Below are 26345 nucleotides of genomic sequence, written 5' to 3'. Positions count from 1 at the left end.
ATCACTGATTAGATACATAGAAAATATTGTAAATATATTTTGATAGGTTTAGTTCCTAAGTCCTGCCTGGGATGTTTTATATCAATTCTTTTCTAAGAAGCTAGTTTAATTTTCTTTCATTGAAATGAACTGGATGATATGATGAGCCCAAATTGGCAGTCTTTGATAAGGATTCAATGTTCACAAGTTAGACTAATTTCCTAATACCGTGTATATGTTTGACTTCCAGGCTCTGCTTGTGACAGTGATCCTTGTCTTAATGCTGGAACCTGTGTCACAATTCCAAACGGCTACATCTGTACCTGTTCTTCAAGCTTTGGTGGAAATCGCTGTCAGACCCAGATTGGTAAGAAACTGCAATCTCATTTGCATATATAATTTACATATATAACATCTCAGATATCCACAATTATGTCCCAATATGATCATTAATTCATATGATACATAAATATCATGTTTAGCCAGCGTGACTTAACTAACTCTTACAACAACCTATTCCAACATTTCATTGTGAGCTAGTAATGTAATAGCTTTGGGCATGCCCCATATTGAAGACAATTTTGGTTTGGCTACATTAAATTCCATTTTGCATATTTTCGCTACTGATTAAAAATTCTATATCAGTTTATCTATAAAAGAGCCAAACAGTGAAAGTGACTCACAAATCAAAAAGATTGTCTTCAGAGAGGAACAAGAATTTATTTGATTAGAACAAATAGCAAACCAATGACTTCATTCATATACAAGTAACTTTAGTAGATCTGCTGAGAATTGGATAATTGTCTGTGAAACACAAAGAGCTAGTTTTAATGGAAGAACAATTTTAAGTTGTCGTACAAATTAATTGAAAGGCTTTACCGCTTACCTGAGTTAATTCAATTGATGTCATTTTTTTGTGTGTTTCCAGCAGTCAGTGCTTGTAACAGTAATCCCTGCAGAAATGGCGGTGTTTGTACGGATACAACCAATGCATACAGCTGCCAATGTTTCAACGGCTGGACTGGAACTAACTGCCAGACAGGTTTGAGATCTTTTTATCATCCTGTGAAACTTTCTCCCGATTTATGTCTGTCTTTTGCACATTTCATTCCTTCTTTATATGAAATTTTTAACAGCTTACTAACCCCTGATAGAAAATATCTGCAAGTCTCATGATCATTCACAAAGCTTTGTAGAAATTCTCTTCTCCTTTTATGTAGCTTCTTTTACTTTGAATGTTTTAAGCTATCTATATCAAATTTTTCCTTCTTAAAAATCTGTTGCAATTTCTGTTTTCATTCATAATGTCATCAAACTTTTTGCTGTACACTTTCATGCAAAATGTCCTCCACTATCTGTAATAACGAACTTCTTCTGCCCACTACCTCACTCATACTCTATTTCTTTCAATTTGTCTATATGAATACTTTCTACATTTGTGTCAGCAACTCCCGCTGTCAATTAATTTTGGTCATTTTGATCTTTCATTTTAATTTTCTAGATTACTTTCATTCAAGTTTAAAGAAAGTAGAGACATTTCTCCAACTATGTTTTCATGTAAATGTCATTCACTATCTGTCATAACAAACTTTCTCTGCACACTCACTCATACTTTCTGCTGCACACTATTCTCTTTCAATGTTTTGTTCTTGTTCAGATCTGGATGAGTGTTCCAGTAGTCCATGTGTGAATGGGTTTTGTCTAAATGAGGGAAACATGTTCAGGTGTATTTGTCCTGTTGTCTTCACTGGAACTCTTTGTGAGAGTTTAATAGAGGATTCTTGTAGCAGCGATCCCTGTCGGAACGGAGGAAATTGTGTCGTTGGTGATGATTCTAGTTATCAATGTCAGTGTGTGAATGGTTGGACAGGGACCAATTGTGCAGAAGGTTGGTTTGGAAGTCAATCTTTTCTTGAGAAAATTCTATTTCTTTCAATTTTTCTATATCAATACTTTTTACATTTGTGTCATCAACTCCCTCTGTCACTTAATTTTGTCATTTTCATCTTTCATTTGAATTGTCTAGATTACTCTTATTCAATTTTAAGGAGAGTAGAGACATTTCTCCAACTATGTTTTCATGAAAATGTCATCCATTATCTGTCATGACAAACTTTCTCTGCACACTCACTCATACTTTCTGCTGCACACTATTCTCTTTCAATGTTTTGTTCTTGTTCAGATCTGGATGAGTGTTCCAGTAGTCCATGTGTGAATGGGATTTGTCTAATGTTTTCATGAAAATGTCATCCATTATCTGTCATGACAAACTTTCTCTGCACACTCACTCATACTTTCTGCTGCACACTATTCTCTTTCAATGTTTTGTTCTTGTTCAGATCTGGATGAGTGTTCCAGTAGTCCATGTGTGAATGGGATTTGTCTAAATGAGGGAAACATGTTCAGGTGTATTTGTCCTGTTGTCTTCACTGGAACTCTTTGTGAGAGTTTAATAGAGGATTCTTGTAGCAGCGATCCCTGTCGGAACGGAGGAAATTGTGTCGTTGGTGATGATTCTAGTTATCAGTGTCAGTGTGTGAATGGTTGGACAGGGACCAATTGTGCAGAAGGTTGGTTTGGAAGTCAATCTTTTCTTGAGGAAATTCTATTTCTTTCAATTTGTCTATATCAATACTTCCTACATTTGTGTCATCAACTCCCTCTGTCACTTAATTTTGTCATTTTCATCTTTCATTTGAATTGTCTAGATTACTCTTATTCAATTTTAAGGAAAGTAGAGACATTTCTCCAACTATGTTTTCATGCAAAATGTCATCCATTATCTGTCATAACAAACTTTCTCTGCACACTCACTCATACTTTCTGCTGCACACTATTCTCTTTCAATGTTTTGTTCTTGTTCAGATCTGGATGAGTGTTCCAGTAGTCCATGTGTGAATGGGATTTGTCTAATGTTTTCATGAAAATGTCATCCATTATCTGTCATGACAAACTTTCTCTGCACACTCACTCATACTTTCTGCTGCACACTATTCTCTTTCAATGTTTTGTTCTTGTTCAGATCTGGATGAGTGTTCCAGTAGTCCATGTGTGAATGGGATTTGTCTAAATGAGGGAAACATGTTCAGGTGTATTTGTCCTGTTGTCTTCACTGGAACTCTTTGTGAGAGTTTAATAGAGGATTCTTGTAGCAGCAATCCCTGTCGGAACGGAGGAAATTGTGTCGTTGGTGATGTTTCTAGTTATCAATGTCAGTGTGTGAATGGTTGGACAGGGACCAATTGTGCAGAAGGTTGGTTTGGAAGTCAATCTTTTCTTGAGAAAACTTCTATTTCTTTCAATTTGTCTATATCAATACTTTCTACATTTGTGTCATCAACTCCCTCTGTCACATAAGTTTGTCATTTTCATCTTTCATTTTAATTGTCTAGATTCCTCTTATTCATAATTAAGGAAAGTAGAGACATTTCTCCAACTATATTTCATGCAAAATATCATCCACTATCTGTCCTAATAAAATTTCTCTGCACACTCACTCATACTTTCTGCTGTACACTTTTCTCTTTCAATGTTTTGTTCTTGTTCAGATCTGGATGAGTGTTCCAGTAGTCCATGTGTGAATGGGTTTTGTCTAAATGAGGGAAACATGTTCAGGTGTATTTGTCCTGTTGTCTTCACTGGAACTCTTTGTGAGAGTTTAATAGAGGATTCTTGTAGCAGCGATCCCTGTCGGAACGGAGGAAATTGTGTCGTTGGTGATGATTCTAGTTATCAATGTCAGTGTGTGAATGGTTGGACAGGGACCAATTGTGCAGAAGGTTGGTTGGATGTCAATCTTTTCTTGAGAAAATTCTCTTTCTTTCAATTTGTCTATATAAATCCTTTCTACATTTGTGTTATCAACTTTTGTCATTTTCATCTTTCGTTTGAATTGTCTAGATTACTCTTATTCAATTTTAAGGAAAGTAGAGACATTTCTCCAACTATTTTTTCATGCAAAATGTCATTCACTATCTGTCATAACAAACTTTCTCTGCACACTCACTCATACTTTCTGCTGCACACTATTCTCTTTCAATGTTTTGTTCTTGTTCAGATCTGGATGAGTGTTCCAGTAGTCCATGTGTGAATGGGTTTTGTCTAAATGAGGGAAACATGTTCAGGTGTATTTGTCCTGTTGTCTTCACTGGAACTCTTTGTGAGAGTTTAATAGAGGATTCTTGTAGCAGCGATCCCTGTCGGAACGGAGGAAATTGTGTCGTTGGTGATGATTCTAGTTATCAATGTCAGTGTGTGAATGGTTGGACAGGGACCAATTGTGCAGAAGGTTGGTTTGGACGTCAATCTTTTCTTAAATTCTATTTCTTTCAATTTTTCTATATAAATCCTTTCTACATTTGTGTCATCAACTTTTGTCATTTTCATCTTTCATTTTAATTGTCTAGATTTCTCTTATTCAATTTTAAGGAAAGTAGAGACATTTCTCCAACTATGTTTTCATGCAAAATGTCATCCACTATCTGTCATAAGAAAACTTTCTCTGCACACTCACTCATACTTTCTGCTGCACACTATTCTCTTTCAATGTTTTTTCATCTTGTTCAGATCTGGATGAGTGTTCCAGTAGTCCATGTGTGAATGGGTTTTGTCTAAATGAGGGAAACATGTTCAGGTGTATTTGTCCTGTTGTCTTCACTGGAACTCTTTGTGAGAGTTTAATAGAGGATTCTTGTAGCAGCGATCCCTGTCGGAACGGAGGAAATTGTGTCGTTGGTGATGATTCTAGTTATCAATGTCAGTGTGTGAATGGTTGGACAGGGACCAATTGTGCAGAAGGTTGGTTGGATGTCAATCTTTTCTTGAGAAAATTCTCTTTCTTTCAATTTGTCTATATAAATCCTTTCTACATTTGTGTTATCAACTTTTGTCATTTTCATCTTTCGTTTGAATTGTCTAGATTACTCTTATTCAATTTTAAGGAAAGTAGAGACATTTCTCCAACTATTTTTTCATGCAAAATGTCATTCACTATCTGTCATAACAAACTTTCTCTGCACACTCACTCATACTTTCTGCTGCACACTATTCTCTTTCAATGTTTTGTTCTTGTTCAGATCTGGATGAGTGTTCCAGTAGTCCATGTGTGAATGGGTTTTGTCTAAATGAGGGAAACATGTTCAGGTGTATTTGTCCTGTTGTCTTCACTGGAACTCTTTGTGAGAGTTTAATAGAGGATTCTTGTAGCAGCGATCCCTGCCGAAACGGAGGAAATTGTGTCGTTGGTGATGATTCTAGTTATCAATGTCAGTGTGTGAATGGTTGGACAGGGACCAATTGTGCAGAAGGTTGGTTTGGAAGTAAACCTTTTCTTGAGGAAATTCTATTTCTTTCAATTTTTCTATATAAATACTTTCTACATTTGTGTCATCAACTCACTCTGTCATTTAAGTTTGTCATTTTCATCTTTCATTTTAATTGCCTAGATCACTTTCATTCAAGTTTAAAGAAAGTAGAGACATTTCTCCAACTATTTTTTCATGCAAAATGTCATCCATTATCTGTCATAAGAAAACTTTCTCTGCACACTCACTCATACTTTCTGCTGCACACTATTCTCTTTCAATGTTTTTTCATCTTGTTCAGATCTGGATGAGTGTTCCAGTAGTCCATGTGTGAATGGGATTTGTCTAAATGAGGGAAACATGTTCAGGTGTATTTGTCCTGTTGTCTTCACTGGAACTCTTTGTGAGAGTTTAATAGAGGATTCTTGTAGCAGCGATCCCTGTCGGAACGGAGGAAATTGTGTCGTTGGTGATGATTCTAGTTATGAGTGTCAGTGTGTGAATGGTTGGACAGGGACCAATTGTGCAGAAGGTTGGTTTGGAAGTCAATCTTTTCTTGAGGAAATTCTATTTCTTTCAATTTGTCTATATCAATACTTCCTACATTTGTGTCATCAACTCCCTCTGTCACTTAATTTTGTCATTTTCATCTTTCATTTGAATTGTCTAGATTACTCTTATTCAATTTTAAGGAAAGTAGAGACATTTCTCCAACTATGTTTTCATGCAAAATGTCATCCATTATCTGTCATAACAAACTTTCTCTGCACACTCACTCATACTTTCTGCTGCACACTATTCTCTTTCAATGTTTTGTTGTTGTTCAGATCTGGATGAGTGTTCCAGTAGTCCATGTGTGAATGGGTTTTGTCTAAATGAGGGAAACATGTTCAGGTGTATTTGTCCTGTTGTCTTCACTGGAACTCTTTGTGAGAGTTTAATAGAGGATTCTTGTAGCAGCGATCCCTGTCGGAACGGAGGAAATTGTGTCGTTGGTGATGATTCTAGTTATCAATGTCAGTGTGTGAATGGTTGGACAGGGACCAATTGTGCAGAAGGTTGGTTTGGATGTCAATCTTTTCTTGAGAAAATTCTATTTCTTTCAATTTGTCTATATCAATACTTCCTACATTTGTGTCATCAACTCACTCTGTCACTTAAGTTTGTCATTTTCATCTTTCATATTAATTTTCTACTTTACTTTCATTAAAATTTAAGGAAAGTAGAGACATTTCTCCAACTATGTTTTCATGCAAAATGTCATCCATTATCTGTCATAACAAACTTCTCTGCACACTCACTCATACTTTCTGCTGCACACTATTCTCTTTCAATCTTTTGTTCTTGTTCAGATCTGGATGAGTGTTCCAGTAGTCCATGTGTGAATGGGTTTTGTCTAAATGAGGGAAACATGTTCAGGTGTATTTGTCCTGTTGTCTTCACTGGAACTCTTTGTGAGAGTTTAATAGAGGATTCTTGTAGCAGCGATCCCTGTCGGAACGGAGGAAATTGTGTCGTTGGTGATGATTCTAGTTATCAATGTCAGTGTGTGAATGGTTGGACAGGGACCAATTGTGCAGAAGGTTGGTTTGGATGTCAATCTTTTCTTGAGAAAATTCTATTTCTTTCAATTTTTCTATATCAATACTTTCTACATTTGTGTCATCAACTCACTCTGTCATTTAAGCTTGTCATTTTCATCTTTCATTTTAATTGTCTAGATTACTTTCATTCAAATTTAAGGAAAGTAGAGACATTTCTCCAACTATATTTTCATGCAAAATGTCATCCACTATCTGTCATAATAAACTTTCTCTGCACACTCACTCATACTTTCTGCTGCACACTATTCTCTTTCAATGTTTTGTTCTTGTTCAGATCTGGATGAGTGTTCCAGTAGTCCATGTGTGAATGGGTTTTGTCTAAATGAGGGAAACATATTCAGGTGTGTTTGTCCTGTTGTCTTCACTGGAACTCTTTGTGAGAGTTTAATAGAGGATTCTTGTAGCAGCGATCCCTGTCGGAACAGAGGAAATTGTGTCGTTGGTGATGATTCTAGTTATCAATGTCAGTGTGTGAATGGTTGGACAGGGACCAATTGTGCAGAAGGTTGGTTTGGAAGTCAATCTTTTCTTGAGAAAACTTCTATTTCTTTCAATTTGTCTATATCAATACTTTCTACATTTGTGTCATCAACTCCCTCTGTCACATAAGTTTGTCATTTTCATCTTTCATTTTAATTGTCTAGATTCCTCTTATTCATAATTAAGGAAAGTAGAGACATTTCTCCAACTATATTTCATGCAAAATATCATCCACTATCTGTCCTAATAAAATTTCTCTGCACACTCACTCATACTTTCTGCTGTACACTTTTCTCTTTCAATGTTTTGTTCTTGTTCAGATCTGGATGAGTGTTCCAGTAGTCCATGTGTGAATGGGTTTTGTCTAAATGAGGGAAACATGTTCAGGTGTATTTGTCCTGTTGTCTTCACTGGAACTCTTTGTGAGAGTTTAATAGAGGATTCTTGTAGCAGCGATCCCTGTCGGAACGGAGGAAATTGTGTCGTTGGTGATGATTCTAGTTATCAATGTCAGTGTGTGAATGGTTGGACAGGGACCAATTGTGCAGAAGGTTGGTTTGGATGTCAATCTTTTCTTGAGAAAATTCTATTTCAATTTTTCTATATCAATACTTTCTACATTTGTGTCATCAACTCACTCTGTCCCTTAATTTTGTCATTTTCATCTTTCATTTTAATTGCCTAGATCACTTTCATTCAAGTTTAAAGAAAGTAGAGACATTTCTCCAACTATGTTTTCATGCAAAATGTCATCCATTATCTGTCATAACAAACTTTCTCTGCACACTCACTCATACTTTCTGCTGCACACTTTTCTCTTTCAATGTTTTGTTCTTGTTCAGATCTGGATGAGTGTTCCAGTAGTCCATGTGTGAATGGGTTTTGTCTAAATGAGGGAAACATGTTCAGGTGTATTTGTCCTGTTGTCTTCACTGGAACTCTTTGTGAGAGTTTAATAGAGGATTCTTGTAGCAGCGATCCCTGTCGGAACGGAGGAAATTGTGTCGTTGGTGATGATTCTAGTTATCAATGTCAGTGTGTGAATGGTTGGACAGGGACCAATTGTGCAGAAGGTTGGTTTGGATGTCAATCTTTTCTTGAGAAAATTCTATTTCTTTCAATTTTTCTATATCAATACTTTCTACATTTGTGTCATCAACTCACTCTGTCACTTAAGTTTTGTCATTTTCATCTTTCATTTGAATTGTCTAGATCACTTTCATTCAAGTTTAAAGAAAGTAGAGACATTTCTCCAACTATTTTTTCATGCAAAATGTCATCCATTATCTGTCATAACAAACTTTCTCTGCACACTCACTCATACTTTCTGCTGCACACTATTCTCTTTCAATCTTTTGTTCTTGCTCAGATCTGGATGAGTGTTCCAGTAGTCCATGTGTGAATGGGTTTTGTCTAAATGAGGGAAACATGTTCAGGTGTATTTGTCCTGTTGTCTTCACTGGAACTCTTTGTGAGAGTTTAATAGAGGATTCTTGTAGCAGCGATCCCTGTCGGAACGGAGGAAATTGTGTCGTTGGTGATGATTCTAGTTATCAATGTCAGTGTGTGAATGGTTGGACAGGGACCAATTGTGCAGAAGGTTGGTTTGGAAGTCAATCTTTTCTTGAGAAAATTCTATTTCTTTCAATTTTTCTATATCAATACTTCCTACATTTGTGTCATCAACTCCCTCTGTCACTTAATTTTTTCATCTTTCATTTGAATTGTCTAGATTACTCTTATTCAATTTTAAGGAAAGTAGAGACATTTCTCCAACTATGTTTTCATGCAAAATGTCATCCACTATCTGTCAGAACAAACTTTCTCTGCATACTCACTCATACTTTCTGCTGCACACTATTCTCTTTCAATGTTTTGTTCTTGTTCAGATCTGGATGAGTGTTCCAGTAGTCCATGTGTGAATGGGTTTTGTCTAAATGAGGGAAACATGTTCAGGTGTATTTGTCCTGTTGTCTTCACTGGAACTCTTTGTGAGAGTTTAATAGAGGATTCTTGTAGCAGCGATCCCTGTCGGAACGGAGGAAATTGTGTCGTTGGTGATGATTCTAGTTATCAATGTCAGTGTGTGAATGGTTGGACAGGGACCAATTGTGCAGAAGGTTGGTTTGGAAGTCAATCTCTTCTTGAGAAAATTCTATTTCTTTCAATTTTTCTATATCAATACTTTCTACATTTATGTCATCAAATCCCTCTGTCACTTAATTTTGTCATTTTCATCTTTCATATTAATTTTCTACTTTACTTTCATTAAAATTTAAGGAAAGTAGAGACATTTCTCCAACTATGTTTTCATGCAAAATGTCATCCACTATCTGTCATAACAAACTTTCTCTGCATACTCACTCATACTTTCTGCTGCACACTATTCTCTTTCAATGTTTTGTTCTTGTTCAGATCTGGATGAGTGTTCCAGTAGTCCATGTGTGAATGGGTTTTGTCTAAATGAGGGAAACATGTTCAGGTGTATTTGTCCTGTTGTCTTCACTGGAACTCTTTGTGAGAGTTTAATAGAGGATTCTTGTAGCAGCGATCCCTGTCGGAACGGAGGAAATTGTGTCGTTGGTGATGATTCTAGTTATCAATGTCAGTGTGTGAATGGTTGGACAGGGACCAATTGTGCGGCAGGTTGGTTTGGACATCAATCTTTTCTTGAGAAAAATTATATTTCTTTCAATTTGTCTATATAAATACTTTCTACATTTGTGTCATCAACTCCCTCTGTCACTTAATTTTGTCATTTTCATCTTTCATTTGAATTGTCTAGATTACTCTTATTCAAAGTAGAGACATTTCTCCAACTATATTTTCATGCAAAATATCCACTATCTGTCATAATAAACTTTCTCTGCACACTCACTCATACTTTCTGCTGCACACTTTTCTCTTTCAATGTTTTGTTCTTGTTCAGATCTGGATGAGTGTTCCAGTAGTCCATGTGTGAATGGGTTTTGTCTAAATGAGGGAAACATGTTCAGGTGTATTTGTCCTGTTGTCTTCACTGGAACTCTTTGTGAGAGTTTAATAGAGGATTCTTGTAGCAGCGATCCCTGTCGGAACGGAGGAAATTGTGTCGTTGGTGATGATTCTAGTTATCAATGTCAGTGTGTGAATGGTTGGACAGGGACCAATTGTGCAGAAGGTTGGTTTGGATGTCAATCTTTTCTTGAGAAAATTCTATTTCTTTCAATTTTTCTAATATCAATACTTTCTACATTTGTGTCATCAACACTCTCTGTCACTTAATTTTGTCATTTTCATCTTTCATTTGAATTTGTCTAGATTCCTCTTATTCAAATTTTAGGAAAGTAGAGACATTTCTCCAACTATATTTTCATGCAAAATGTCATCCACTATCTGTCATAATAAACTTTCTCTGCACACTCACTCATACTTTCTGCTGTACACTTTTCTCTTTCAATGTTTTGTTCTTGTTCAGATCTGGATGAGTGTTCCAGTAGTCCATGTGTGAATGGGTTTTGTCTAAATGAGGGAAACATGTTCAGGTGTATTTGTCCTGTTGTCTTCACTGGAACTCTTTGTGAGAGTTTAATAGAGGATTCTTGTAGCAGCGATCCCTGTCGGAACGGAGGAAATTGTGTCGTTGGTGATGATTCTAGTTATCAATGTCAGTGTGTGAATGGTTGGACAGGGACCAATTGTGCAGAAGGTTGGTTTGGATGTCAATCTTTTCTTGAGAAAATTCTATTTCTTTCAATTTTTCTATATCAATACTTTCTACATTTGTGTCATCAACTCACTCTGTCACTTAAGTTTTGTCATTTTCATCTTTCATTTGAATTGTCTAGATCACTTTCATTCAAGTTTAAAGAAAGTAGAGACATTTCTCCAACTATTTTTTCATGCAAAATGTCATCCATTATCTGTCATAACAAACTTTCTCTGCACACTCACTCATACTTTCTGCTGCACACTATTCTCTTTCAATCTTTTGTTCTTGCTCAGATCTGGATGAGTGTTCCAGTAGTCCATGTGTGAATGGGTTTTGTCTAAATGAGGGAAACATGTTCAGGTGTATTTGTCCTGTTGTCTTCACTGGAACTCTTTGTGAGAGTTTAATAGAGGATTCTTGTAGCAGCGATCCCTGTCGGAACGGAGGAAATTGTGTCGTTGGTGATGATTCTAGTTATCAATGTCAGTGTGTGAATGGTTGGACAGGGACCAATTGTGCGGAAGGTTGGTTTGGACGTCAATCTCTTCTTGAGAAAATTCTATTTCTTTCAATTTGTCTAATATCAATACTTTCTACATTTGTGTCATCAACTCCCTCTGTCACTTAATTTTGTCATTTTCATCTTTCATTTGAATTTGTCTAGATTCCTCTTATTCAAATTTAAGGAAAGTAGAGACATTTCTCCAACTATATTTTCATGCAAAATATCATCCACTATCTGTCATAATAAACTTTCTCTGCACACTCACTCATACTTTCTGCTGTACACTTTTCTCTTTCAATGTTTTGTTCTTGTTCAGATCTGGATGAGTGTTCCAGTAGTCCATGTGTGAATGGGTTTTGTCTAAATGAGGGAAACATGTTCAGGTGTATTTGTCCTGTTGTCTTCACTGGAACTCTTTGTGAGAGTTTAATAGAGGATTCTTGTAGCAGCGATCCCTGTCGGAACGGAGGAAATTGTGTCGTTGGTGATGATTCTAGTTATCAATGTCAGTGTGTGAATGGTTGGACACGGACCAACTGTGCAGAAGGTTGGTTTGGACGTCAATTTTTTCTTGAGAAATGCAATTTCTTTCAATTTGTCTATATCAATACTTTCTACATTTGTGTCATCAACTCCCTCTGTCACTAAATTTTGTCATTTTCATCTTTCATTTGAATTGTCTAGATTACTCTTATTTAATTTTAAGGAAAGTAGAGACATTTCTCCAACTATGTTTTCATGCAAAATGTCATCCACTATCTGTCATAAGAAAACTTTCTCTGCACACTCACTCATACTTTCTGCTGCACACTTTTCAATGTTTTGTTCTTGTTCAGATCTGGATGAGTGTTCCAGTAGTCCATGTGTGAATGGGTTTTGTCTAAATGAGGGAAACATGTTCAGGTGTATTTGTCCTGTTGTCTTCACTGGAACTCTTTGTGAGAGTTTAATAGAGGATTCTTGTAGCAGCGATCCCTGTCGGAACAGAGGAAATTGTGTCGTTGGTGATGATTCTAGTTATCAATGTCAGTGTGTGAATGGTTGGACAGGAACCAATTGTGAAGAAGGTTGGTTGGTTGGTCTGGAAACTTACAGTCATGTATAGTCCATATTGAAATGTTATTTTGCAGCTTCAGTTTTCCCCCTATCTTTAAAGGAGATTACTACAAACTCTGAGAGTGTGATATTATCATGTGAAAATGTCTATATACAAATATTATTGTCTTAGTTACCCCTCAAACTTCATATTTAGCCCCTCCTGTCCAAACTTTTTGAAGATCATTTTTTTTGGCACCAAAATATACTTTCAACATATACTCAGTAGTTTGATCTAATACCTAGTGTATGGGTTTTGATATGACCATGCAATTCCTTTGTTTTTGTTGTAAAAGTACTGTTTTCTTGTATCTCTAAAAGTATATTTTATCTTTCATCTATTAATCCTCATCTTCCCTTGTCTCCATTACAGACAGTAACGATTGTAGCTCAAACCCTTGTCTGAATGGAGCGACATGCATTGACGGTGTTCAACGGTATACTTGTGTCTGTATGGCTGGATATCTGGGCACTAACTGTGAAACTGGTAAGATATAGTTTCAAGCTCAATTATACCTTATATTCCTCTCCAAGTATTGCTTTGCTGTTAGATGTAAAGAGAACCTGCTTGGGAATTGTTGGATGTAGATTTAATCCTGGGTCGATCTGTCTTCTTCTTTTTTTCTTTTGCTGTTTTTTTTTTCAAAGCCAAATAGTTTGTAATATGTGTGTTAGTAGTAAGTTCTTCTGGCTTTAAGGACATGCCAAGCTTATGCATAGCTAACGCCAAGAACATGTTGCTTGAAAATAAAATATACCCTCTCTCCGCCCTCGGGATCTTCGTGGTACACAACTTTGAAATCTCTGTCGTCATTTGCTTTTTTTTTTTTTAAATAGATAGAAAAGAGATATATTAATGAACGTAGATAGAGATTTGATTCCATTTGACGATGTTGGGTGACTTTCTGCTCGGTGATGGGTTGCTAGCATGAGCTGTGAACTTTTCTCTACAGGTACTGGTCCATGTGCCGTCAATCCCTGCTTTAACGAGGGTACTTGTGTTGTTGAGGGTAATAATTTCAGATGCCTGTGTGGGCCCTTCGTTACCGGCACGGTGTGTTTGAATCCAATTGGTATGTATTTAGTGTCACCTTGAGTTGTACTGTCAGCTATCTGCATTGCCATGCTCCTTCAATGCATAGAATTGGTATTCATGTATAATTGCATCCGTTTGAAATCACAATGGATGAAAACAGAATCCAATTATAGTGAAACAAAATGTGTATAGTCAATAATGGAAATTTGTTCAATTTCTAAAGTCTTGAGCAAAATTGTGCAGATATGTAGTCAAAGTGAAAAACGATGGACATCATGAAAAGTTTGTTGGATGAGAGGCCTTACATCCTTCCACACTTTCAGGTCTGCTTAAGTAAGGTGTGTCAACATTTTATGAAGATTTCTTTCTTCTGTTATTGCAGTAATACACTACCTTCAGAAATTGCTCACAACTATGTGTTACTCTAACAGTTAGTTCAATTTACATTAGAAAGAATACTCCAGTCTTGCATTTATATGTGACTGTGCAGTACAGTGGGAACATGAACAAAGTGTGCAATTGTGTGCAATCTTTAGTGAAAGGCAATGTTAAAACAGAAAAAAATTCAAATATTTGGATACTTTTCACAAACCAGAAGAGAACTTGAAGCGAGTGTGATGTCATGTGTACATTATGTTTGCTTTTCCTAATAATTTGCATCCAAATTTCTCCTTCAAACTTGCAATATATCACAAAAGGAATCTACTATATTTAGTGGTATTTTGTATTCTCAATACCCCCGCCTTAGGTCAAGTTAGAGACACACCCTTTTCAAGTTCAAAACAAAAGAATGTAACATAAAAATCTAAAGAAGGTTTTTATTTACTGCAACTATCACATCGCACATGTTTGTTTCAAGTTTTGTTTTGTCACAACTTCCTGTTTCATGTTTAAAGACGGAATGTAGTAAACTTCATGTTTAGATTATGTTCCTATATGATACATCCAAAAGTGAGATTTACCCACAAGCTATTCATTCGATTAAAATGTCACACATCTGGAAATCTTTGTGATATCTCTAATATCATTCTGTAAAACACATCATCAGAATGTCATTCGGCAGTGTTTATATCCGAAGAGTTGGGAAACTCCGGGGTGCAGTTCATTAACATCTTAAGACATTTACAATTTCTTTTCGTGCTGAAGGATTTCTCTCATGTCTCATTGTTTCATTGTCACATCTTACAGAGGATCCATGCTCCTCTTCTCCGTGTCAAGCTGGTGGTACCTGTGTGCTAGACGGAAGTGGTTATGTCTGCAGATGCCTTACAGACAGGCTGGGAATTAACTGTGAACTTCGTGAGTTTTTTGTTCTTCTGTTTTGAGTTGAATAAACAATTTACACCTGATTGTTGACGTAGGACGTAACAGAAGAGAAATGCATTTTAAGTGAAATTTGATTACAGAAGATTCGGAATATTTCTGTTAACGTAAACCACCTCAGATCAATCTCTATACTGCCCTCTTTGCTGGTATACAAGTATCATGTCAAGTTTCAATATTGAAAACTTTTAATCTAAAGTTAGTGACTGACTAAAACTGCCCATCAGATTTTATATTTTTATCATTTACAAAGAAATTTAGAACTAATTGGGTAATATTTGTACTTTTTTATGTATCAATGTTATGTCATCTTTTTCACATTCTACATAAACTAGTCTTCATACTGTATTTGATAATATTGAGAGTACATTATTCTGATAAGTTATCAAAACATTATTCTGATAAGTTATCCAAACATCAACTCAACTCAACCTGAAATCCTTAATATAAAAAAAATAAAAGAAAACAAAAACTAATTGAATTTCTGAAAATAACTTGAATTTTCTTTTTAGTACAATTTTATATCAAAATTCACAAGTTTAAGAAATCTTGCCCATGCTGTTTTAGACACCCTTTTGTTATATTAAGACATAATTATTATTAAGACAGTCCTTTGAAATATTTATCAATAATTAGTATAGATATCAAATCTCGATTTTCCATCCCATGTATGTTGGAATGCTTTCTTATTGCATCTCTACCACTTCAGGATGACCAGTTAAAAACTAGCCCACCAACGTTTGAATTATCTGAGTTATGTATGATCAAAGTGAAATGTAAATATACAAACCTTTTCATTCCCTTCAAACAGCGGAACCATGCACCTTATCACCTTGCCAGAATGGTGGACTTTGTTCCAGTGATCCCAGTGGATCATACACCTGTGCCTGTTCGCAGAGATTCGAAGGGACTAACTGTGAGCTTCCAGGTGAGTTTAAATAAAAATTAGTTTATTAAAAGCAGAAATTTATCCCCCCATCTTTAAGATTTATCCAAAGCAGAGAATAAAAACAAATTTCCTTTTCGTTATTTATTGATGGGTAATTCCAAGTAGGTAGCTGTTTATGGTCTAAATGATGAAATTTTTTATTTGGAAAGAATAGTACAAGTCATGTAACTCTAACATTCTATCTTAACATGTTAACATTGACTGTCGCTATTTCTGAACACTAGCACTGTACTGTGTCCCTAAGTGTTCTTGTGACAGGCACATAGTTCTGTACTGTTCTTGTGCGTACTGCTTCAGATCACTCATACTGTCAGTACGAGCAGTATGAATGTCCCGGTTTCTATTCGATAAAAAGTTAGGAACTGTTTGTACTGTCAGTACGACTGCTTTGAAGCATGACAGGAGAGGACAGTATAGAGTGGTATTAGGATTAGGGATAATGTCCTATTTGGCCCTGTGATGTTGCACATTGATTAAGCTTCTCCAGTAAGATGATCCTTTATTAATTTTAATTTTTTTTCCAATTCTGTTTTTACAGTTACTACGTGTGCAACAAACATATGTGTAAATGGCGGCACCTGTTCCTTCAGCGGAGATTTCATGGTTTGCAACTGTCCCCCTGGCTTCACCGGGTCAAACTGTGCTGCAGATGTCAACGAATGTCTGACCTCCCCTTGCCTGAATGGTGGCAACTGCAACAATGTTGTTGGCTCCTACAACTGTGACTGTCTTGCAGGATATGGAGGAGACCATTGTGAAGAAGGTGAATAATTTCAAAATATGATTAAAGGGAATTACTGCTTGAAGGAACCCTTGAAGGAATATTCTCTCATGTATTGTAACGAAAAGAATGAAAGAAGGGGAGGAGAGGTGAGGGCAGAGGTACACTCTGGTGGGTAGAATTTAAGGGTCCCATCAGCAAATTGATGGCTTTGACAAATTTTGGTAAAAATAATATTGCACAGACAAGAACTCCTTCTCCCCTCTCCTAGCACTTTTCTTACCTCTGAACCAAATCCAGGTTATGTCATTGATGTTGTGACAAGTCAACCAAGCACTTTTTTCTGTCAAATTTCTTTTTTTTAACTTTTTTTCTAAAAGAACAATGCTTGAAATCAACAGCCTTAAAGTCTTCAGCAAATGGTTTCCTTTTATTTTTCCCCCAGACCCTTGTGAGGGTAATCCCTGTGGTGGCGATGGCATCGGTACTTGCACGGTCAGTCAAACCGGTGATGTAGTTTGTGATTGTCAGCCTGGTTTCGCAGGGACTACGGAATGTGCCGACGTGGATGAATGCACTGCCGATAGTAATCCCTGCATGAATGGAGCGCAATGCTTGAACCGGTTTGGCACTTACATCTGCAATTGTCCAGACACCCATACTGGTGTAAATTGCGAATCGCGTAAGTCGCTGCTGATTCACGTTGACGTAAAGAAAAATTTTAAACAGTTACTGAAAGCAACTTCAGAGTTGGATTCGTAATTCAGAAGATTCACAATGATATCATAGCTTTACTGCATTTTTTATAAGATGAACCAAGAAGAACAAATAATACACAGTTTGCTATGTCATATTATTGTTTTATTGCAGCTTAGATTTCTGCATTATTCACAAGTTTTGCATTATTCATAAGATATCCAATGACTTCAAAGCTTTGCTGCATTATTCATAAGATTCATCAGATTCATATATGCAAATTAGAATAGATTACCTCCTTTTGTTAAGAAGAGTGTTGGGCTAGCTAAGCCAGGTGTATGGTTTCTTCTTTCTTCTGTGGAATAACACCAAATCATTAAATCAAGCTCGTTTAACATCAAATATAGATAGTAATGTTACTACTATAAACTAACAATATATTGGTTATCTGTATGGATATCTAGAAATCTAGTTATCAAATACTACCAACTGCTTTAGGTTATACTGCTTTAAAAATAAAATTAAACATGAATTCATAAAAAAAATTAAACAAAAGTTGCCAATGTATTGAAAGCATTTCAGGAATCTTTATATTTTGTTTACAGTGATCTGTTCAAGTGGAAGCCTCACTTGTCAGAATGGAGGAGTTTGTATAGTGGAGGGATCTGTTACATCATGTCTTTGTGCTGAAGGGTACACTGGAATATTCTGTGAGGAAGGTAAACAGGGGAGGTTTCCATCCCAAAATGGATTCTTTATTTTTGTTAAAGAAAGTTTATCCATTCGTGAGTTATTTTGAGTGGAAAAAGAAATGTTTACCTGTAGCTTTGAACTTTACTAGATCTTTCTTCAATCTGCAGCAGATTTATTTTTTATTAGATTTAGTTCAATTTAGATGTAATTTCAAAGAAATGAGATTGCTGTCAGAAAAAATGGCAAAGATAATGATGATTGGTGTCCATTCAGCTGCTCCTCTCGCCATCCATTTTTCCGCTTTATCCCCCCTTCCCCCACCACCCCCACCCCTCCTACTCCTCCCCTCCCACCCCATTGAGATTTGGACCCATGTATTGACAAACATTGTAACAAACGAAATAGGCCTAGGCTTAGTGTTTGCACTGTATGCTGGAGTGCACTGCTTACCAGTGTATGGATGCCCACTGACTTTATACTTGGATATAGTTACAATAAACTGGATCGTCATTTTTTATATATATGTTTATATATTTTTTTATTTCCTGTAGTGTTTGATTCCTGTGCCAGTAATCCTTGTGTAGCTGGCAAGATTTGCTCCTTCACTGCTGCTGGCTATGAGTGTAATTGTCCGAGCGGACTGGCCGGTGATGCCTGCGATCAAGGTAGGGTGAAATATTTCCTTTTGGATTGTAAATACTTTTCAATAAATGGTTATGACAGATCATGGTGAAGAAAAAAAAAACTTTGCACAAATTCATGATGTAATCAAGCTGACTGTGGACTATAAAAAGAAATGTAAACTTTCTTACTGAAAAAAATAACAAGAATCCCCATTCCACTGAAGAATGTAATCTAAAATTACTTACTAAAGATAACTTAACAAGATTTTGTAAAAACATTCATAGATGCGGTCCACACTCACTGAAAAACATGGTGTTTTTATACCTACTGCTAAACACACATCATATGAAAAAATATGATACAGTATATCAAGATTTATACCTAGAAAGTTAATGACAACAAGGCGTAGTGATAAAATGTTCAGTCATAACCCGATAGTATTGTGAAGTTTTGCAAGTTTTACTGATTTAATATTTCAAGGCTTACTGATGAGACTTAGTACCACCTAACTAATTCATGACATATGATATAACACAGGAACTAATTTCTCTGGAACCACTTAGCTAAACGATATGCACAGTGTCGCAACTGTGCCAGTGGGAACTCCCGGGACCAGGGTCCCTGGGGGCCCCTGGGGTCAAGTACCAAAAATGTGACCACCAATTTGGCTGGAGACAAGTTTTAATATCAGAAGAGTTTATTCATTTACTTTATGTCTTAAATACAGTTCTTAATATTCTCTCCTGATTACCCATCAACTTGGGAATTGAAACAAAACACTGTCCTCAACAGAAAGCCTGTGAGTGCCATATATCTGGGCATCTAGAAATGCCAAAGACCAAAAAAGAAATGGACTCATGGTCAGGCTTGGGTGAATGTCAACTCTCATTTGGGGGGCCCATTTCTGTTGTTACTGGTTTCTCGTTTACAAACTGGGTATAATGCAAATTCAAAGATGTGTTTTAGTTTTTGTGCATTATATTAGAATGCAAAAAAAAACTACATTATTTCCAGTAACATATTTCCTGTTACATATTTCCTGTAACATGACATAAACGACTACACAGATTTGCTGTAAGTTTCCAATTGCAACATTAATATTGGTCATGATAAGACTTGCCAGTAAAATTGAACTGACACTGCTTTTATATTGGTTACTGCAAACATATGTTGTCACATTATATGTAATCATCTCTCTTTTAAAATCATTCAGATATCAATGAATGCATCAACAATCCCTGTGAGAACAATGGAATCTGCCAGGATGAATTTGGATCATTTGCATGCCAATGCATGCAGGGATACGAAGGACCTCTCTGCGAAAGTAAGTGCGCCCTAACGAAAGCTTCAACTATTGGAGTGGACTCTGATACAGGGATGGAGAGGCAGGAATGGTATGGGGAGGCAGGAATGATATGGAGAGGCAGGAATGCGATGGAGAGGCAGGAATGGGATAGCTATGCAGGGATTGGATGGATAAGCAGGGATTGGATGGAGAGGCAGGAATGGGATGGAAAGGCAGTAATGGTATGGAGAGGCAGGAATGGTATGGAGAGGCAGGAATGCGATGGAGAGGCAGGAATGGGATGGATAGGCAGGAATGCGATGGAGAAGATGGAGGGGGGCAAGGGTGTGTGCTAGGTTAATAAGGGGAACATCAATGGAGTTCACTTGTTAACCTTCTGTCTATTGTTATATTTTGTACCTTTACCTTCTCATTGTTATCTCCAAGTATAAAAATCCTTCAAAAATATGTTTGTGTTTTTCTCAGGAGCTATGTAAGGTTTTATTGTAAAAGGAGGTGTAACATACCTTCAAATTTTTCTAACATTGTGTGTCATTATGAAACCAATGAAATTTTCTCATACCCACTCACTCTCTCATCTTAAGTGTTGGCATCTGTTTCATTTTAATTAATTTTAATGAAGGAATGAATTTATTGATTGGTTTTAATTTTGACAGTTTTCAACCCGTGTCGGAGCAATCCGTGTCTGAACGACGGTCGTTGCGCTCAGAGTGCGGACAGTTATTTCTGTATCTGTTTGACTGAATTTGAAGGAGATTTATGCCAAGGTGAGTAAAATAATCCTCCCCATCTGGACCATATAATTTCCAAAGTGGAAATCAATTTCTTAATTAACTTTGCAATCAAAGATGATGATGATCCTGACTTCGGTCAGCTTGCGGCTTTGATAAGCCAATGATGGCTTCTTCGCAAGTTCCTGCTTGCAGGAGGATCTAAAATACATACATACACATACATGATGATGATTCAATATTGAAGATTAAAATGAATGAAGAGATATGATTGGCCGCCGAGTAAAGTTCAGGTTTAAAAGTTAGAGACGTTCAGCTTCATGCATCATGTTTGTTTAATGATCACATTATGTTTGTTGAACTTGAATGCGCTCAATCATTCTCTTAACATATATATATAGACTACTCATTTGTTACAGCATTTTTGTTGAAGCCTTTTTTTCTTTCCCTTTCTCGAGCCAAAAATATACAAATGTTATAACACTGAAGGAGGTTGTCTTAAACCAATGAATTGCAGGCATAGTTACGGCAAAATTTCCATGCTCTACTCAGAAATCAAATAAGACTTTAAACAATTATTTTTTAGAATAACCAAATGAATACATTAAAGATTCATTTTTCTTGCCATTAATTTGACTCCACAGTGACAGCCCAACAATCCAACGTTATTTTCGACACTCCTTGGATCGTAGCAGTCATCTGTGCAGCCCTCCTCACCATCTTCATTTTGTTGGTTATTGTCGTCTTTTATCATTACTGTTCTCCTAAAAAGTGAGTTTGGTTTTTTCTTCTTTTATTTGTCACAAATTTGCAAAGCAATCGGTGATGGTTTTTTAAATTTGTTTTATTTCCTCCCATTGAAATCTATCAAATTAATTAGGCTGATGGCTTAAAAAATATCGCCCTTCTGTCAAATCATCACACAATAGAATGTAAGAAGGAAAGGGAAAACAACAAAGCAAGGAAAACAAACAATCATGTTTACTCAAAGAATTAGTGGGAAGCTTTTCACATTATAATGCTTAGCAGATCAATGATGCTGTCTATAGAATTCTCTAATCTATAAATTGTCTTTAAAAATAAATGAATCTTATATTTTCAATTCCCATGTCGTTTCTGTCCTACTTTCAGAGGTCCTTATGAGACTGATAGACAAGCACGATATGACGCAGAACGGGCTTCACACGCACACCAGAACGGAAGTTTTGACACGGATTCAGATGTGACCCAGAATGGTATTCCTACAATCAGCAAAAATAGCAACCACCCCAACGAGTACGGCTTTGTTCCACAGAATGGCAGCAGGTGAGATATTACATGTACATCTGTGAAAAATATCTTGGTTACAAGTAAACAAGCTTTAAAGATTTTTTGGGGGGGAATTTTGCTTTTTGTTGTAAATTTTATATCATACTTCTCAATTTTTTGTTTTTTCACAATGTGAAGAGAATTGAGCAAACTCTGAACACAATAAGTTTTTTTTCTCTGCCAATCAAAACAACTAGTAATTGGTGTGTCTTCCATTATCTTTTTCTCATCTTTTTCTTGTATAACCAAATTAGAATAAACATTTGGGAGCAAAACCTGTGTGAAACATTTAATGTTAATCTTGATTTGTATGGCCCATTGTGTAATGGTTGTAATCACATATGATGGGCACATAATTGGTTCCCAATTTGTTTAAAGAAATTTCAGTATAGCTTTTCTAATATTTATATGCATTCTATTTATTATCGTTATTTCTTATCACAGGTCAACGATTGCAGAAATCAATAGTTACGAGAATCCATGGCCAATAAGCACCGAAGACTTTGAACCGCCCAGAACAGTTCTTTGATCACATTGAATCTGTCTGCTCCGGTCGTCAAACAAAGAGATAGCTCACATTGACCGAAAAGGCGAGAGGAAAAGGCGTTAAGTTTGGATTCAAGACTTGAAAGGTTGCAATACTTGCCATGTGCGTGATTTAAAGAGACGTCGGCCCCTAACCCCCCCCCCACCCAAGAAAGTAGACAAGGTGATTGAATGTTTAATCACACGTAAGGTTTACCTGTACATGACGCATTATTATGACATTTCGTAATCCCAGGAGGATGGGGAAAAATGGGTTGCTCTTTGATATCTTTCTCATTTTGGTCAACTTGTACCTGAAGCCTTCTTTGCATAGTATGTATGAAAGACCAGTCATAATGAAGATGGCCCCTTTAAATCACAGACAATAGCTGTGGAAATGATATTTTGGTCCTAGCAGAAGCAATTTATTTCCTTGTTTTGTTTTACAACAAAGGGAAATAAGGGTAGCAAACCAATGACACCCTTAAGGCCCGGTCACACTATACCGATTTTTTATCGGAATACTATCCGATTTTCCCAGAGGAATCGAAACAGCCAGTTTTTCGTTCGGGTCTTCTAGCCACAGTGATAAAGGACCTGATTTGCTATATGTTGAGCCATTCCGATGTGGAATAGCCCGCTCCTAACTTTTGATATTGACTCCGTTTCCTTTTATCGGATAGCTATCCGATTTCTCTTCCGATTTTTATCGTTTTTCGATGTGACGTCTTTTCATAATGTAGTCCGTTCCACAACCCCTCAGATTTGGAGTAGGTATTCGAATACTCCACTGCACCCATTACATTCACTACCACAAACCTCACTCTTCGTCCTTAAATCGGAAAAATCGGACCGTATTCCGATAGAATATCGCTGTAGTGTGACCGGGCCTTTATATCTCATCTTAGTATTCTTCAATAGATTTGTGTTTGCATTAACATGATATCCGTTATAAAGAGCAGCAGGAAGCAGAACCCATGTAGATTAGATTACATTGTTGTAACTATTATTATCTGAAACAGGGTTAAGAAAGAAAACAACAGTTAATAGAATTATTTTAAATCTAAAGTGTTTCCTTGCTGAGATTACAAAATTTAGTATTTAAAGAGATTTGTGGATCCTTTCTGATTATTAAGATTCTAAGACTTTGAGATCAACATTTCTTATTTCTGAGTTTGATTTTAGAAAGAAAATGAAGAGTGAGGGATAAACATATATAAGAAAGCAATTTTTAAATGGTAGCCTAGGGACAATCAAATGACTTAAAAGAAAGTCACATTGTTTTAACAATTTAACTTGAACCTTGATATTTATTATTAATAATGTTTGTCCACTGGAGTCATTTTGATACCTTGAAGTCTTTCATAACATTGTGTATAAATCTATTGTACAGTTGAAAATGATTTTATTTCAATATTTGTAACTTGACTGCTACCAAAGTGTCACGGCACAAAAGCCTTGAAAGTTTTTCTCCACCTTCTTTTTTCGAGATTTCAAATTTGATAACAATTAATCATTAAAGTGAAACAATTAATCATTAAAGTGCCTTGATATGTCTTTTTTTCTTAGCACTCTTTTGCTGTTGTATCTTTCTCTATTGATATGACTTTATTGAATTTAACATGCTGACACTGTTATTCCATTTTAAAATCAATTATCACATTGTTAATCAGGTATTTATTTTAAATTATTTTTTCCGTTAGTGAAATAATTTTGTGCATCAATAATAATAATACATTTCATAGTCAATTGATAATGAAACCATACTAGTGTGATAATAATGTAGAAAATATAAAACAAATAAATAAATCATATTTCTAATCGTAGTCATAATGGTAACTTAGTATTTCCATGTTTGTTAAGTGTTTGTGAACCGTTGGTTTTTAATTGAATGACAAAGGGTGCATTGTATTCCTGTTATTATCTTACAACATATTTGCAACTTTAACTGTTTTGTTATGTCACTTAGCACTGAAATGTTAATAAATATTGGGCCTGTTATGGTAATGAGAGTGGCAAGAAGGGGTGGAGCTGTGGGGTGGGTGCGGAGCTTGAGGTAACATACAATCAGCTTGAAGGATACCTGAATGTTTGACTCAACCTCTTAGATTTAGTGAATCTTGTCTTGGAAACGTGACAGCAAGAAGCGTTACAAGAATTAAATTTAAACTGATATTCGCACTTGGTTCGTTGCCTCTTTTTTTATCATGTCTTAGATATCAGTACCCTTTAAGGGGAAGAATAGTTTCAATAAATTTTTCAATTCTTTATAAGTCAATTTATCCCTTTAACCAAAGTAAGGCTCATTTTAATACAATAATTGATTTTATTATATTTGTTGTTGTGAAATTAGCTATCATGTATATATATATATTAAAGCAGTAATATTTAATATGTTGATTTGAATGCAGCTGGGCTGCTAAATAATGAAACTAGGTTATCCTTTTAATTTTAATTCCTTTTTTGTCTTTCATTTTCCTTAATTTTTAGAATCCTAGTTTATAAGTTAATCATTTCCACCTTGAACTGATGATGTCACTGATGATGTCACTATGATGTCACTAACTGATGATGTCACCATAGTAATACTACTCTCGGATCCTCTGTCCGATTAAATGACATCCTTTCTAGCTTGATGGTTTCCTTTCTATGCCAAAGTTGTCTTGCAGTGAAGGCTGGGAAGGAATCGAACTAACTGTATTATATGAAGTACTCTTAGTTATATTATGAATTTCTTTCCTGTTTTTGAGATAATTTTTTAGTGGCCAACATTCCAAATTGGTTTTGTGTTGTACAACATCAAGTTATGTGTGTACATTCAAATAACTTGATTCATATAGAGCAGGGAGACCACAAATCATTTCAATTCTGCAATCGGCAGTACTTGCAGTTACTCCTGTATTATTCAAAGTTTTAAGGTATTGTGTCATTTAAGAACTTAAATAAGAATTTAAGAATGTAAATGTTGACTCAGCTGGGAAGGGGGTCAAGACAATTACAGTCAAGAAAGTTGTCTATTTATAAGGAGTAACATGACCTTTTGGGGTTAAGTCTTTTTTCCTTACCTTGATAATTTGTTTGTTTCTCTGTGCCTGGGCTGAACTAATTGTCTGTAATATTATGTTCACTAAGACACATGTGATATGTTTGATATTGAAATAAAGATATATACAAAGTAATTGAACTGTAACAATTTTTTTTTCTGGGGTCTTGCAATGTCTTTCTTCTTTCTTGTTTCCAACCCCTCACCCCCCCCCCCTCACCCCCTCCCTCTTGATGATTAATGGCTGATCTAAACAACGTGAACAGCAGTACAGAGAAGTGCTATAATCACACAGTTTTTGTCCTTATGATTTTGTAGATGTTCTAACAAATCTGCACCTTTTAAATTTTTAGCTAAGGCCTCCATCACAGCATGAAGTGCTATCTTGGCATCTAATTGGCCATTCCTTCACTTCTATTAGATTAGGTTCCTTTTCTAGAACACTTGATGTTTGAGAAATAACCCCTTAAAAAAAGCCTAGGTTCATTAGCTAAAGTGACTGGACTATGTAGTCTGATACTCAGTTCAGTGAGCCCACTATAGGTCAGTTCATCAGCTGCAACACAAAATTCAATGGGAAAGCATAAATCTTTGATGGCCTCAAATGCCAATATTTTTATAATATATTGCAAATTTTTCAAGGACAAATGGTTTTAAATATCATCCAAGGATGTTCTGTTTATTATGATTAATATTTATACAGTATATGTTTTGGTTGAGTTATTAGAATTTC

At 35.9% G+C, this 26345-nt stretch overlaps 2 protein-coding genes across 2 annotated transcripts in view; both read left to right on the top strand.

The window, feature by feature from the left end:
- LOC139959749 (uncharacterized) overlaps positions 1-25748 on the top strand; it is a 150099-nt gene extending 124351 nt beyond the window's left edge. The window contains exons 100-114 of the mRNA XM_071957583.1: positions 230-346; positions 908-1021; positions 13031-13144; positions 13611-13730; positions 14882-14992; positions 15828-15944; positions 16504-16728; positions 17132-17368; positions 17988-18101; positions 18627-18740; positions 19913-20023; positions 20662-20772; positions 21381-21507; positions 21868-22041; positions 22489-25748. Of these exons, the coding sequence (XP_071813684.1) occupies positions 230-346; positions 908-1021; positions 13031-13144; positions 13611-13730; positions 14882-14992; positions 15828-15944; positions 16504-16728; positions 17132-17368; positions 17988-18101; positions 18627-18740; positions 19913-20023; positions 20662-20772; positions 21381-21507; positions 21868-22041; positions 22489-22573 (1991 nt within the window). The 3' untranslated portion in view covers positions 22574-25748. The remainder of the gene's footprint in view (positions 1-229; positions 347-907; positions 1022-13030; positions 13145-13610; positions 13731-14881; positions 14993-15827; positions 15945-16503; positions 16729-17131; positions 17369-17987; positions 18102-18626; positions 18741-19912; positions 20024-20661; positions 20773-21380; positions 21508-21867; positions 22042-22488) is intronic.
- Positions 2309-10195, top strand: LOC139959685 (uncharacterized). Its single transcript, XM_071957484.1, has 15 exons — positions 2309-2834; positions 3002-3232; positions 3528-3758; positions 4037-4267; positions 4546-4776; positions 5055-5285; positions 5584-5814; positions 6110-6443; positions 6744-6865; positions 7161-7391; positions 7687-7917; positions 8209-8439; positions 8736-8966; positions 9256-9486; positions 9713-10195. The coding sequence occupies exons 1-15, from the start codon at positions 2378-2380 to the stop codon at positions 10072-10074; spliced, it is 3816 nt and encodes a 1271-aa protein (XP_071813585.1). The 5' UTR covers positions 2309-2377; the 3' UTR covers positions 10075-10195.
- Positions 25749-26345: the final 597 nt, after the last annotated feature.

Source organism: Apostichopus japonicus, chromosome 19 (genome assembly GCF_037975245.1).
Source record: "Apostichopus japonicus isolate 1M-3 chromosome 19, ASM3797524v1, whole genome shotgun sequence".
NCBI classification, from domain to species: domain Eukaryota; kingdom Metazoa; phylum Echinodermata; class Holothuroidea; order Aspidochirotida; family Stichopodidae; genus Apostichopus; species Apostichopus japonicus.
This window is presented reverse-complemented; position numbering and strand designations above follow the sequence as displayed.